This window comes from Polyodon spathula, chromosome 22, assembly GCF_017654505.1.
Source record: "Polyodon spathula isolate WHYD16114869_AA chromosome 22, ASM1765450v1, whole genome shotgun sequence".
In the NCBI taxonomy this organism is placed as follows: domain Eukaryota; kingdom Metazoa; phylum Chordata; class Actinopteri; order Acipenseriformes; family Polyodontidae; genus Polyodon; species Polyodon spathula.
The window spans coordinates 25,612,408-25,627,918 of record NC_054555.1 but is presented as its reverse complement, the minus strand read 5'-3'; the positions used below and the strand labels follow the sequence as shown (position 1 = coordinate 25,627,918).

Below are 15,511 nucleotides of genomic sequence, written 5' to 3'. Positions count from 1 at the left end.
ATGATTAGCCCTGGTCCTGGACTATAATAAATGATGTCCAAGATTACTGCTAATCAGGCTCTGTGAAACTAGACACAATATGTATTAGAGAAACCCTGCTCAGCAGGAATGGCTCCAACCTGTCATTTTAAACATCTAGCAATATATTCAAGCCAAGTAAATAAAACTGATGAATTTACTGGGATTTACTCCTAGTTTTCCTTAATTTGAGTTTACAGGTGCAGTGTGGAAAGCTACCCAGTCTTTGAATTATGGATTGTAAGCCTAACCATTTCCAATAACACAAACAGTCTGTAGAAGTGACCATTCCCCAAACCGGAGGGAACAGTTGTGGTCATCGAACAGGGCTATTGACTTGTAATAAACATTTGAAATACAATTTTAAAACAAGTCGGCTTGCCAAGGTCAGATCCACACTTAACTCGTATCTTCACAAACGAAAACCTCCTGTCAACATGACTTGCATCACTGCAGTAACAGAGCCAATACCTGCTGCCCTCTGTGCTTAGCCGCCAGTAATGTGGGTGTCATTCAGGTCAGAGTCACATATAAAAAAAAGCAAAAGATCCTTATCTATCCCTGATAAAAACACCAGCTGGGTGGACACCTCGCCATTTCATTTCATGGGCTCCACATCTGATCTTGTCGCCGAGTGTTGCTCTCTACAAAGCAGTCAGCTTTTTCTCTGGAGAGCAGCGACTGACAAACATTCATGTTTTAATTAGCGCAGTTAACATCCCTAGAGCCTCACCTGGGTGTCAGAACCTGAGATCTCAATCCGAACAAATAGGTGGGATTTAAAACTACCCAGCGTGTACTTAAATAGCAGTGTAGCACAGATGTTTGGAATTACAGCTCAATAAAATACACCATCACATTTTACATACAAACTGAAATAAACCACCACAAAAAGTATTCCAGGGAAAAGGTTGCTACAAACATTGCTTTACTTTAAAACAGAGAATACATACAGTACATGCACGTTAACCTGTGTTATACAAAGCTTAAAAACTACGCAAAAACGATATTCCGTTGTTGGGGCAGATCTGACTATCAACCATCATTATAAAATACTACTGGGGACTGACGCTGCTATACTGCCTGCATTTTTCCATATCAAGTTTTGCTGACATATTAAAATTAAAACGTACAGTACAACACTGTCATCTTATCTATCGCGTATCTCTGCTACCTCAACCATAACTACATTTCTCAACACTGTAAATGGAGACTGAACACCTTTACAAACAGGTGAGGAACCAGGTATCAATAACTTCAGATACAAACAATAAAGCTTTATAGAAGAGAGGATAGAGAATGGAGATAGAGCGGGGGGGAGCTTTGTTTTCAGTGCCAGAAAAAAACAAGGGGGCACAAAGAGTGGCTTGTTGTGCGATCAAAGCAAGTCTCAGGTATTAAATAACACAGAGGTCTTTATACATATCACTGCGAGCCAATGAAGGTGAAGATCAAACAGCTTGTGTGCAGGGAGCGGTGCTGGAGCTGGCACGGAGCCCCGTTCACAATTAGATGCTGTTTTGCTGGTGAAGAAGGGGGCTGCTCGAGGAACAGTGGCTTGTCCTATTAAGTAAGAATCAAAACAGTGCTATAGAGCTGTGGTAAATAAGAGCTGGCACTGCAGAGAAACCCTCGTGAGCCAGAAAGAGACAGCGCTGACCGGCTATAGAAGAAGGTCACAAGGATGCATCGCTCTCTCTCTCAACCTGAAAAGGGCACAACAGATGGAAAGATTCCTGTACAAGCATTAAATCGGAGAATAATCAAAGACTTTGTGCTGCCTGTTTGCATCAGGCTTTCTCCTAACCTGACAGTCACAATATTCTTGCATACTTACATTTTTATATTTTCATGGTATTGCTTGGTGTCTGAAGGCTGGTTGTATAGAGGCTGAAACAAATGAAAAGATAAAAGTGTGAATTGCACCATCAGAGATTTCAAAGAGAATATGTTGCCAGTCAGGAAGTTTATTTTCATCACAAGACGGGCTAAAACATCAATGCCCAGAAAACGTTCCCACCTCTTTAGAAAGAGAATTTATTTCCAGTGTGCTAGGACAGAATCTCTTTATCTGCTGAGCATGGAGACCCTTTGCATTCCAGACCCCTCATACTTTGAATCTTTTGAAGATTTCACCTCTGTGCGTGACACAGACCTTTCTGCAGTTGCACATAAAGCCGCATGAGGCAGGGTTTCTGTTTGAAGCAGCGCCCAGTAAATGAACGAAGTCGCCCCGTTTGAAGTTGAAAATCTACATTGAAAATTAATGTTTTGTTCCTTGCTGTCACCACTAAGTGAACAAATCAAGAGAGACACGTGTTCTTTCTTTGGGGCTTTTTGGTCCCTGCACATTAGTTGCTCTGACCGTTTGTTAACATCTGAACCCTGCTGCGCTTATGAGATTATGGACAACTGCAAAATCCCAAATAAAATGATGTTTGGTTGTTTTTTTGGAAACGGTGTGTTTGCTTTCAAATCAAGTCAGAAGACTCTAGCTGGCCTTCTTGCTTTCACACAGGCTTGTTTTCACGCTCAAAGCCGTGGTCACAGCACATTCTTTAGTATGCAAATAGCAGCCTCACCAAGAAAAGCAGACACGACAGCTAGCCAGTAGTGTGGTAAATATGTCAGGGGATGTGAGACGAGAGACACTCTGGCTATCCCCTCAAGGACCTTTCATTTGTTCTTTCATTATTCTAATCGGTTTGATATTTTTAAAAGCTGTTATAAAATTTCTATTAAAAAGAATAAAATGAATAAAACCGATACTTGACACGAAGAACTGCTAAAAATGATAAACGAGTTACCATTGAAAAGAACGTTAAGAATTGACACCTACACAGGCCACCCGAATAAGTTAACCAGCTTCTTTATTCATTTTAAATAGCACACCTATTGGGCAAACCAAGGAAAAAACACGTCTGTTTTATTTTCGCCTTCAGCAAACTGATTTCAGTGTGTGGCACACAGCCGTCTAGTAAATGGGACAGTCTAAAACCAATTAAAAGAGCAAGGATTGGTCTGGGCACTTCTTGGATGGGGAGACCTCCAAGGATCATTCACTGTAGTGCCAGTGGCTCTGACTGTTAACTCAGTAGCTACATTTTCCCAAAGTAATGTGACCAGGATTCAAAGAAGCCCCGGAAATAAGTGGTGCAACTTTTCACTTCAGAACGACAATATCAATGTTTTTTTTTTTTTTTCGTATGTTTTAATACAATTTATTTAATATTCCAAATGGAATGACAGCCAATGTGTTATTGATTTTGCTTTCTAAAACAAAAAGCGCGTTAATGAAGATTTTGAGTAAAAAGCTTTGGACATTGATTTCAAATACATCAATCGCATACATATATACTGTATACTATGGTACACACATACATCATTCACTCATTTAGCATGCCTATCTGATAGCTGCCTTTTGCACATGACAACTGACAGTCATTGCAGAATCAGCTGATCTGACTAACACCACAAACCAACAGTCAACCCCACAATACATTATTTAGAAAGCAAGGTATTGTTCAATCCGGCGGCGTGATATTACTAATTAACCTCAACATCTCTGCAAGCCCTTCCCTTGCTAGACAGCTTGAACGCAAGAGTTTGATGACTTAAAACCCACACAGAGCACTTCCTCCTTTTGAGCCGACAGCCAGGCATTGGCTTGGCTTGCCTGATAAGAGACTGTGAGCGAATCAGCTGGCTGGTTGTAGTGTGCTTCCCCGCATCCACACGACGCACACACTTACCAGTTCCACACGTGGACCGAGTCCCTCCAAGATCCTGTGGGCCTCCTCTGCTTTTTTCTATCAGGAATCAAAAGAAGATACAGATCAGGATGTTTATTTCTCTGTAGTGGTGCAGTGCCAGTTACTCACTACGTGTGTTACGTATTAGCAACCAGAATCAGGACTATTAATAGAAAGCCCCCAGCGTACTGAACAGAGAGATTACTCACAGTTAGAAACAGATATATAGACAAGTAATGGGCTCCTGACACATACAAGAGGCAATAAAAATAAAGAAAAGTCTCACGTTTCAAATGCTAGTTTCTACCTTCAGCAGCTTCCTTAAGCGCTTTTACTCCTCGTCCTTAAAAATGTCCAGAACTAAACATTTTGTACTACCAGACTCTGCTGCCTCCTCCTCTACTACCCCTACCTCTTCTTCCTACTCATTCATTTAGCAGCACCACACTACTCGCTTCCCCTTAGCAAGACAGCAGCAGAATCTTTCACTTTCAAACCCACTTCATTTCCTTCAATTACCTCAGCACTATCAAACAGAGAGAGAGAGAGTGAAAGCGAGAGAGAGCAGATGAGCAAGTAAGACACACACACACAGAGAGAGAGAGAGAGAGAGAGAGAGAGAGAGAGAGAGAGAGAGAGAGAGAGAGAGAGAGAGAGAGAGAGGGGAGATGTGCTCTTTCCAGTATTCATCATCACCTGGCCATGTGACCATGGTTCTTGAGCACACTCTTTCTCTCCTGTCTTCGCTACCTTGCTCATCTGAGATAAACACTGGACATGTCAGAGGCTGCTGTGCTAATACTAATTAAACAGCACTGAAGCAGGGAACACAAGGTCAGCACCAGAGTTATTCTGAATAAAAGATGACTTTTTTTTTTTTTTTTTGCTATCCTAGACAAGACCGACTGTTTCATCTTTTAAATCTTCCCTCCTTGAAGCAAACTCAGGTACAGCGAACACGAAATAAAAGGAGTCTCGAGTCATTTTCACTTGTTGACAAATGCTTGTCGAAGCGCATCAAAAGCCTGTTTTTGTAAATGGCACTCTCGTCTGTGCACGATTCTTATACCCTCAAAGCAAATAATACAGAGAAAAACAAACAATTAGCCTTCCACTCCCCCCAAATGCATCAGCTTGAAGACCTAGTACACAGTCATCCTTCTGGATTCTGTTCAGTGCTGTAGATGTAGGGAACACTGCATTCTGCTTCTAAAAACATACGGTAAGACTGACCTATAAAAATGCAAAGTGTTGACATTTAGATTAATTTACAGTAAAACAATAGAGTAGTACTGTAGCTTATTTTTTCCCCCCAAAACCACTTTCCCCTTTAATCCACACTCCATTAAATTTGTAAGGAGTTTTACAGAGCCAATGTAATTGTAATTTTACAGGGCACATGTTGTAATTGCTGTGAGTTTCCAAAACACAATCCGTCACTCCTCAGATCCACTAATCTTACCGTCAGAGGAATCTTATGCATGAGTGCTATGGCCTGGAATGCCAGCACATTAGAAGTGTATTTTATGTAAGATTAGTGTTTTAAAACTCAACCCCTCCTCGCCTCTGTTGAGTCGAGCGTGAACAAAGCTTTGTCAACGCTGTCTATCTACAGCACTTACAATGGAGAGCTTTCAGTAGGGAAATTCCTTTTGCAGTTGAAAAGCTGAAAAAACTACATGGGGATTAAGTCACGTTTCAGAAAGCCTTTAGCATGGAAAACAAAACACAATAACCATACAGCACTGAAAAGCCCCTTTTCTATAAAGAAAGCGATAACATTCTTAAAAGGGATACCATATGATAATATTGACTTATCACCGGTTTAATACCCTATTCATGTTTGTGAGTCCCTTTGTTCTAATGTGTCTCTTGTTGCTTGTGCTTAGATCATTGTTCAGCATGCTTACTAACCATCCTCTTCAATCACCGGTCTGCTTCTAAAAACTATGACTAAGATGCACAGTTTCTGAAGTGAGGGGGTGTGAAAACTGACCGTGCAGTGCAGGACAGTGCAGCGGTCAGTTCTGGCAGAAACTCAATGCTATATTAGAATGAGTTCATTTCAGCTCACTGCTGTAGCATATAAGCAACTGGCCAGTGGTCAGAATGCATATTATCTTTCTTGTTCTTTTCACTTATGTTAATGCCCACCAGGACGTATTTACTCGGATTTGTGACAGATACTGTTCAACTTGTCCACTAAGGGCAGCCCTCCCATTATAATAATACAGTACATTACAACATTTCCATCTCAGCAATAGTATACCCAGTTGAAAAAATAAATATCATTGGAACAGCTTTGCTTATTTCAAATTGTATAAAAATTCATACTCATATGGTGTGAGCAAACACTGGTTTAATTAAGTTAATTAAAAATGATTGATCTTTAGTTCATGAATCAAAATCAATCCATTTTTTCTTAAGTTGCCCAGAAGTTTGTGTTCTTAACTGCTCAAATGGTCAGACATGCCCCTTGTTCAGTCCCGCTACTCATGTGCAGCTGAATTTAAACTGAACTGCAAATAACTGTGGGCTTTCCTAGAGACTCGAAGGTTGAATTGCACACAAAATTGTACAGCAACAGGGGACAAAATATTGCTCCAAAAGGGAAAAAAAACATTGGGCATTAACAGGTTAACAATACTGCAAAAGGAATTGTATCCCAGTGTGAAATCTAACCCCTGCCAGTATAAAAACACAAATGAATTGAAAACAATAAGCAAGCGCCAAGCAAGAGGCAAATCAGGACAATGAGCCAGTCATACTCTGCAGCAGCTTGTTAACAGAAATGCCTGGAGGGTTTCCTCAAGTTATACTGCAATGAGCCTATAGCCTCCCTGTGGCCATAAAAACACATTACCATCTCAGGCTGATATGGATTAAAGACCATAGGCATTACTCTACACAAAGCAGAGAGTTACATTATCCTTTCTGCAGTGACCGGAGAGACACGGGAGTAACAAACAACGGAACAATGCGTTACGACAGGAGCAAAAAAAAAAAAAAAAAAAAAAAAAAGAAGATTGTGCCAATATAGCACTCCTTTACCAGAAAAGAGTAAGCGTACTGTGTCAGCTGCTTAACCTGTTCCAGTTCAAATATTGTTTCATTATAGTACAGTAGTTTATAGACAGCGCTGTACAGGATGTATTAAAGAGAGAGTAGCAGGGTTCTGAAAAATAGTGTTACACTATTTGCTACAACTGTTAAACAACAAACCGGTAATTTTTATTTTCATTGTGAACACCCGGACAAGTTTTACACTTATAACAAAGCCAGTTTCAAAGCTCTTTTCAAAATGGTTATGTAGCAACACATGGGGACGTGCAACTTTATATTTGTCAGAACCGCGCTATTTACTTTTTAAGCCTTATAATTCAAGAGCAAGTGAAACGGCATTATGGGTAAAACAGGAGCCATTGACTTCACGCCTTATTACCAGTTATGTGCTATGAAAGGCTGCATTAAAATGACCAACGGTATTCAAGTTACTAAAACATATAATGGCTGAGATGCAAGTTAGTGTGTAACATCGAGTGGCAGCAAGAGCCTGATAGAGCATTCCACGTGTTCGGCTACGATCCATGTGGAACGTTACCCTTTTTTTATGCATGTTAGATTTCACGCATAAACCTTGAATTATTGGTTTTGCTTTAAGATAGGTGGGTGTATGAGCTCCCAGGGAGCTTGGCCAGTAGGGTTTGCTGTAGCATGATTAGGAGAAACCGTCTCTATTGATCTGGCTTTCCTAACCCACTGGACCAACAGAGACAATGCAATTCTCCCTGCACAATCCCCAGCTTCACACAGCCAGGATGCAACTCCGTGCTCCTTGACTGCACAACTCCTCTTCTCACCACTTGTTTTACCAGGTGATCCACTCGGGAACCAAGCTAAATAGAATCACAATATTAATGATTATCACTGTGTCTACAGCTTGGAATCCACTCAATAATCCATACCACAGGTCTCATATTTGAGTCAATGCAATGAACGCAGGGTTTTGCTTGAGTTGAAATGAGCTGCCCAAACCTGCTTTTCCCCTTTCCCTTCACAACAGAAATGGTTTGATTTGTAGCTGGTTTCAGTATGAATCTATTGCAGTCCTAAGCAGGGTAATGACAGACCCTGGCTCAAGTATTAAAAACACCCAGGCCAGCGTAGAAAGCTAGGTGTGAAGCATTTTAATTGTCTAAGTGCCTCTGTGCCACTCTAACCAGTACTCATTCTGGAACTGCCAAAATTAATCATTTCCCTTTTTTTGTATCTACCAATGGAATTAAGTGACAGAAGCAAATTACATAACATGTGTCCTGGGTCTTTGATGCTTGGAGCTGCTGCTGCTGCTTCCTTCTTAAAATAACACTCAAAGAGTCCTATTGATGTGCACACAAAAAAATAACACGCACACACACACAAAAAAAAGATGCTTCTTCAAAGAGCCACACAGGATCAGAAGAGAAATCGCAGGACTATTCCTTGGAACGAGTCCAACATCATTCCACAAATACTCCCAGAAGAAGCCTCTGAACCCGTCTGGTCTGGAAACAGATTTTATTTATAGAAGCATAGAAAACACTTGAAGAGGGAGTGGCGCTGGCAGAAGCAACAAGGGCTGGTCAGGAGGGACGAGCAGCTTTGGAAAGCAACTTCCTCTCCAAGAATACAAGCCCCTGTCCAGGACTGTGCATACAGCTCTTCAATAGCACAGCAATCAATGATCACAGGCAGTGACTTTACAGTGCATGCTCAACGCAGTACCTTACACTTACTACAAACAGTAAACTGTGCTGCACAGCAAATCAAAAGCACAGGATTTATTATCACAGCCAATACCAGCCATAAATATCAATAATGAATTACAACATTGTATTTTGAATCTGAAATCAGAGATCATATGTCAATGCTCCATTCCAGTGATGATAATAAGCCAACACAATCATCAATACATTTTTAAGGCATAAAGTATCACAATAACCTTCACAGTGCTCAGTCCAAAACCAAGCAAATATAATGCAATGTATTACTGTTTGCAAATCATCCTGGATAAACTACATTACAGGTGACTATCACACCATTTTTAAATGTGCCATGCAGCAGACAATAAATACTGCATGTTGGGTGGGCAGAGGTGTTAGTTTTTTTAAGAACCTTTTTCTGATAAACAACTGAAACCACACCACCAGCTCTCCAAAATCCAGAAAGCACTGTATCTGGTCAGAAACTGTGGCGTATTTATAAACTGAAGGTATTTCACACAGTGCATTCCAGGGCTCCCAAGAGGAAGGTAGGACCTGGAGCCAGGAGATATCACTGACTGGTAGCTCTCAGGGTTTCCCCATCCCTTTCACAAGTGAGGGCAGCTTGCCAAGCGGCTTCTGTTAAACAGTCCAGTTTCAGCAGGTTTTGGGTTATTTTTAAAGCTGAGTCTGTGGATTAATTATTTGCTAAATTGCACAGTGGGTTTGGTGATGTGTACTGATCTGCACTAGTTTTATTAGGGTAACCAAACTAATTTGTAAACGGAGCAATTTGACCAGAATTAGGAGCTGCTCTTAGCTTCCACTTACACCATATAAATCAAGTATTCATTGACCTGCAGCTGCAAGTGTTGATCAGCTTCCTTTGCTAAATCATATAATGAAGGTGGCAAAGTAATCCAAGTTACTTCCTTGTTAAGTAGTTGGCAAAGCGTTGAAAATGGGAGTGCAGCATACCGGTTCTCTTCATGCAATAGTAAACAACTTCACTTTTAGTGAAGTATTTCCTCCTTACATTAGCCAAAATGTGCTGCTTTTAAACAAATTGTATTTTTTTGTGATGGTGCGGTTTTGATAATTTAAAATATTATGTTAAATTATTTAGAACATCAGACTGCCTAGGAGAGGAATATTATTCCTGGTCACGATGCAATTTCCTTGTTCCAGGATTCACTATCTCCATGACGACCTGTTAGCAGCGATTCGCAGGGTGGTTGAAAATGTAAGTGGTAGCTGAAAGACGTTCTGCTCACCCTGTTTTCGTCGTAAATGATCTGCACCAGACTGCGATGCTTGGCTTCACTAGGCGGGGGAGAAATCGGCTGCTCAGGTTCTTGGGGTTTGGCCACTTCCTCTTCAAACTGTTGCTGTAACATAAAAATGCAAAGAAGGGGTTAATGATGTTAGGCCCTGGCACTCTTTCAAACGTTCTTTTTCATTATTAGTTTAAGGGAGGACTGACAGACTCACTGGTTATTCATTCAGTGACTATTTTACCAATTTTCCAGAGACAGTCACATAAAATAATTTCCACACCTAAAATCAAGATTGAGCTGTTCAGAACAGGAAGCTCAACTGTAAACCATTTCCTACGAGACGACACTATCGCATGGGAAAGTGATAACAGCTTGGGACAGTCAAAACAGAATCACGCAGGACACACTAACTCATTTCAACAGCAATCAATTACTGTACACTGCTTCACAAATACAGGCAGCCTGTGAAACACTGCATTTCAACCCCAATATGCAAAACACAGCACACCACAGACAAGAATGTACATGTAGCTGAATGTCTCTGTTATATTGTGTATTTGTATGAACAGTATTGTCTGTAAATATAAAGAGTTGCTAGAAAATGTATACTGTAGGTGACTGTTAAAAGGGAACTTGTAAACATACATAAACACAATAAAAAAAACAAGAGGCAAGTCATAACGTTCAACGCTGTTGTGGTGATTATGAAGAACTAGACTAGACTGTCTGACCTCGGGATGCCTCCAAACAATGTCATTCAAACATCTGAAGGTTAAGACAACTTGATTTGTGAATACAAATTAGTGGCAAAAGACAAAATGTGTTTAAAAAATACATAAATAAATAAATAAATAAATAAATAAAAAACGAAATGATATATTTACAGATGGTCCCTGTAAAGTAAACAGGCATAAATAAGTTTCAGTATCTTTATGGTACTGCTTATATAGATTCTGTGCTTGGCTTATAGGACGACTGCCCCCGCAGTAGAGTCACCGAGACCTCTGTGTGCCCTGTGAGTGTCACACAAAATGTTTTGAAAGAAAATGAAGCACCTACAAACTCAACAGCACTTGAGTCACAGCTTCAAAACGCGAAGTTGAACCGATTCGAAGCTGATGACGAGACCTACAGAGCATTCTCACACCAAATAGAGACCGCGTGGCTTCTCTGAAAACTGGCTCCTCCCATTTCACCAATTAAAAACAGCAGGTTTAATGCATTTTAATAATTATGCTGCAAGCAAATAACCAATGCAAAACGTTTACAATATTTACTGTAGGTAATAGTGTACTTAAAATGACTGCTTTCATTATTTGGTTTCACCTTAAAAAAAAAACCTGGCGAACAAGACAGGTGGGGGTTTCAGTTAGGCCTTCAACCAACACACTGTCCTGGGTTGCTATAGAAACTGCACTGGATTAAGATCTTTGCTTTAGTAGCTCTTGATACAGAGAGTGCATCGCTCAGCAGGCAAAATGAAACTAAACTAAATGGATCTGTCTTTGTATTACACGTTAGGCTTTTGTTTGGTTCTCCGAAAGAACCCCTCTGAATGCAAGCATTTATCAAATGCTTTTTTTTTTTTTTTTAAATTAGTGCAAACTAAGCCTTATGTATTTCTATTTGCATCTCATAACTGTGGAGAAGTCAGAAAGAGCTGAATTTAAATGCATTGAAAATATGGAATACGAGCATGTAAACAGCTAAGGTTTTCACATTTCCAAACAGGATTTATTAAATAAAAACATTACCATGCATGTCCTCTTGCGCCTTCAGCTTTAGCACCGCGACTGAAACCCAAAAGATTTGCTTGATTATACAGCTACTGATTTTGCGAGAATGTAATTAAACCTTATTTTACCCTCAAATTTAATATGGAGCAACCCCACCATGAAATGGTCAGGTGTCAACCTCACTTGTACTGTTGCCAAGGGAACGTGTATTGTATATGAAAAGTCTTGTCAATATGGAAAGTCTTGTCAATATGGAAAGTCTATGCAAGGTACACTGCAGTACTTTATAGATTACAAGGTGGTGAATGAATCAGTCAGTGCGGTGATGCGTCATAATGTTTTAAAAAAAAAAAAAAAAAAAAAAAAAAAAAAATGTATTCATCGTAACAATTCACCAACATGCCTGAACTGGCCAAGCCTCTCTCTCTCTCTCTCTCTCTCTCTCTCTATATATACACATGTTTTAAATAGGATTTTAATGGCCAACCAGATGAACGAGGAATCAGAGTAATAGTAGGTGTGTGGCCAGAAGTCTCTTAAAAGGGCACACCCACCCAACACATTTCTCTTTCTCTTGCCCCAAAGACAGCTCATATTTTGTTATTTCATTCTACAAATATGCAAGTCGCACCTTCCCATGTATTACTGACCTCCATTTAAACAGAATGTACAGTAAATGAATAACTCTGGTTCTTGAGTATCCACAGTGAACCCCAAACTTTACAGACTGAAAAAAAAAGGTTTAAAGTAAAAAAGGTTTATTTTGTAGAATATAATGTCAATGTTTACAGTAGCTCTGTTTTATACTGGTGCGATCCAGCGAAGTTTAATTAGAGGCACTGGTAGTGACTATAATGTCTATCCTGTGCCACTCCATAACTAGTTATCTAGACTATATGAATACCAAAGTTATTGCGTTACGATTTTACTGACAATCAAACCATTATAGAGTGCTAACAATAGAGAATGTTAAGAGGTAAAAAAAGTGAGCCGAAGCCAGCGGTAAAGGTAGTTCCAGCTGCAATGTGGTGCCGTATAAATACATCCCTCAAATCACACAGTGAAATAACCTACAATTAATAAACTGCCAAGTGAGATTTTATCAACCCCCTAATCATGAAACACAAACTCTACCTTGGATAGCTCTTTGTTCTCTTTGAAATGATAAACCTGACCTCGGCAGGGCCAAGCAGCTAAACAGCATTGCTGTGTAGAATTAATTAAAAGGAGACGCATTCATGAGTGTCGCAGCAATAACAATCAAAACCAAAAAAAAAACACAGGCTTGACGCTGCCATATTCAAACCACACAATCCTTCGACTGCAGCCTATAAAAACGACGCCCACTGTGATATGCATAGTGAGCTGAGCCATTCCAGGTTTTACAGTGTATAGGATCCCTTTATCGCTGCTTTTTACTCTGCTGATTACACTGTTTTTGTGAATAGGAAAGTTTAACCCTACGTTGGAAAATCAGCTTTTTAGTATTAAGATCCGCCACAGTTTAGAATCAATAGAATCCCCACCTGTGTCAAAACATTTACTGAGCTCTCCTGCTCCCTCCCTCTGCATAATATTTGCAGCAACCATAGGCACGGGATACCAGAGTTCCCAGAAACAGATGGCACATACTCCCTGACTGTTGCTGCCATTAACTTGCATACTGTAGGTAGTTTCCACTCCATAGTTGATGAGCAGGATAATACAGGCATTAACACCTCCACTAGTTTAGAGTAATTTAATAACTGATGTGCTAACCTGCTATCAGCATGTAACGTAAAAGTGTGACTGGTATTCAGATCCACTAATGATTAAAATAGGCAGATAACTGAATAATGAGAAAGATAAATAGCAAATGGACGGTATACACGTGCAGTATACAACTTAATGGTACAGAACACCTTGAACAGGGGCACACAAACAAACACGTGTGGGTTGAAGGGGTTCACAAAGTCGACTCGAGAGATCTTCGGATTTAAACTCACAAACTTCTTCCTCCAAAGATTGAACTTCACCAGCTGTGATCAATCTGTTTTAGCCGAACTACAATGCTCTTTTGCAGGCCTGCCAACTGGGCTTATGAGCAGGCTGCAGTTTATTCACAACTCTGCATCTATATTCTAACTAAAACCAAGGCTGGACAGCACACTGAAATATCTTTATTTGATTCCAGTAAGATACAGAGCTGATTTTAATTAAGGCTTTAAATGGGTTCCTGCCTGAGCACAGCTACTCTCCTATTCACTTTGGAACTCAATTCTGAAGAAATTAGGGTTAAAATCATTAAATTAACTTGAATGCTTATTTTTATACAGTAATTTGGCCTTTGCGACAGTTTAGGCTTGTGTATTGTAATGCTTTAGCTGTTTTTTTTTTGTAAGCTGGCCTTTGCAGCCGTTTGTACCTGTGTTTTATAAGGGTTTTTATCTTGTATAAAGAAATGACAAAGGACTGTACAAGAGTAACAGAGAAAACCTCAGTTCTAAGTATTCATGCCGTCGATTAAGCATTGCCGTTGCTGTAGCTCCAACTCATTCAGGGCTCATGTTTGTGCATAATTAAATGCATTCGCAGATGAAGTATCTCCAGGAGCTCTTCCAAGGACCTGCACAAAGCGCCCAGGATTGAAGAGCTCAAAGGAAACGCTCCAGCTGTATCTCTGCTTACCGCTGCCATGCTGACAAAGGACCCTCAGGTTAGCACTTCAAGAGACGACATGAAAAGCAGAAGAACACAATGGTGTTCTCAGGATGTTTCAATACCTGTGTCCATTTGAAAGCCCGCTTTGTGACATTTTTCTGACTGTGTGTCCAGTTATTAATACCACTCACATTTCTTTCTGAATCAAAGAATGTATTTTCATCTAATCTCTGGAAGAAAAAAAAAAAAACATGGGGAAAATATTTTGATATAAGTATACCATGTGACACCTAGAGGAATGCAACTGCAATTTGGGAGCCTGAAGGTTATGTGAAAAAATCAATTCAAAAGGCAACCACAGCCAGCATTTTCTTGAAAAACACTGGTGTTACGATGCCAGCTGATAGCAGCAAACTAAGCTCAAGACGTTAAATAGTTTTGGAAAATGAAGCAGAACACCTTGTAAAAGGAAGTTCCAACTGGCTAATAGCTGGCGGCAGGGATCTTCTATCCAGGAACAGCCAGAGGAAGTCCTGCTTTTACTACAAGTTTAAAAAGAAACCCCTGAGCTTGCTACCTACAGTGTGGCTACAACAAACTTGGGTGAAACTGCTATGCAACAGCAGTCTTATTTCCATCCCTGAGCCAGTCACACAGTTTTGGAAAAATGGACTTCATAAAACCGAAACCGACAACCAATCAAAACAGCTGCACCCAAAGGCAACGGTAAGGAAGGAGCAGGGGACAGGGGACCTCTTCTAAGGAGCACCAGGTGCTGCAGAGTGTACAGCAGTGTTGGAGGCACATCAGGGAGCACTCACACTTCCCTGCTCACCCTCAGTCATGTGTCCCAGCATGACACTGAAAGATCCAATAGCATCACCATGCTGGCAATGTAGTTGTATCCCTGCCTAACTTCCAATAAATAGGCTAAATAAATAAAAGACCCATTGTCATATTTAAATATAGGAATACCCCTACCCCTGTAAGTAATGGCAGGAAATGTTCCATTGCAGTAAAAATAAAATGTAAGGGGCCCTAGAGTGTTCAGCTCTGAATCCAGGTGTTCTTCCAAGACTCCATGTCATTGCTACGTGTTCAACTTGCTTCTAACATGCTCACTCCAGGTGCAGCTAGTAACCTAATCAAACTATCATGAATGAGCATGGGTGCTTAGCTTAGCTTTCTGCTTCAGTGACCCAGAGCCTGGAGGGAAGCCTCTAAAGCTTCATTCAAACTTTGTTTTTATACTGAATCGCTAAGATTAAACCCATTTCCCTGGTTAAATTAACCACGTTCCACATTTTGGTAAAACGGAGCTGTATTTCCCAGCCTTCTTTCCCACT

General features: G+C 40.3%; 1 protein-coding gene across 8 annotated transcripts in view; it reads right to left on the bottom strand.

Annotated features, from left to right (window-relative positions):
• LOC121297194 (nuclear receptor corepressor 2-like) overlaps nt 1–15,511 on the bottom strand; it is a 127,817-nt gene that overhangs the window by 56,311 nt on the left and 55,995 nt on the right. For all 8 annotated transcript variants that reach the window (XM_041223320.1, XM_041223326.1, XM_041223327.1 and 5 more), the window contains exons 6-8: nt 9,787–9,900; nt 3,771–3,827; nt 1,856–1,908 (exon numbers count right to left, since the gene is read on the bottom strand). In XM_041223320.1, the coding sequence (XP_041079254.1) occupies nt 1,856–1,908; nt 3,771–3,827; nt 9,787–9,900 (224 nt within the window). The remainder of the gene's footprint in view (nt 1–1,855; nt 1,909–3,770; nt 3,828–9,786; nt 9,901–15,511) is intronic.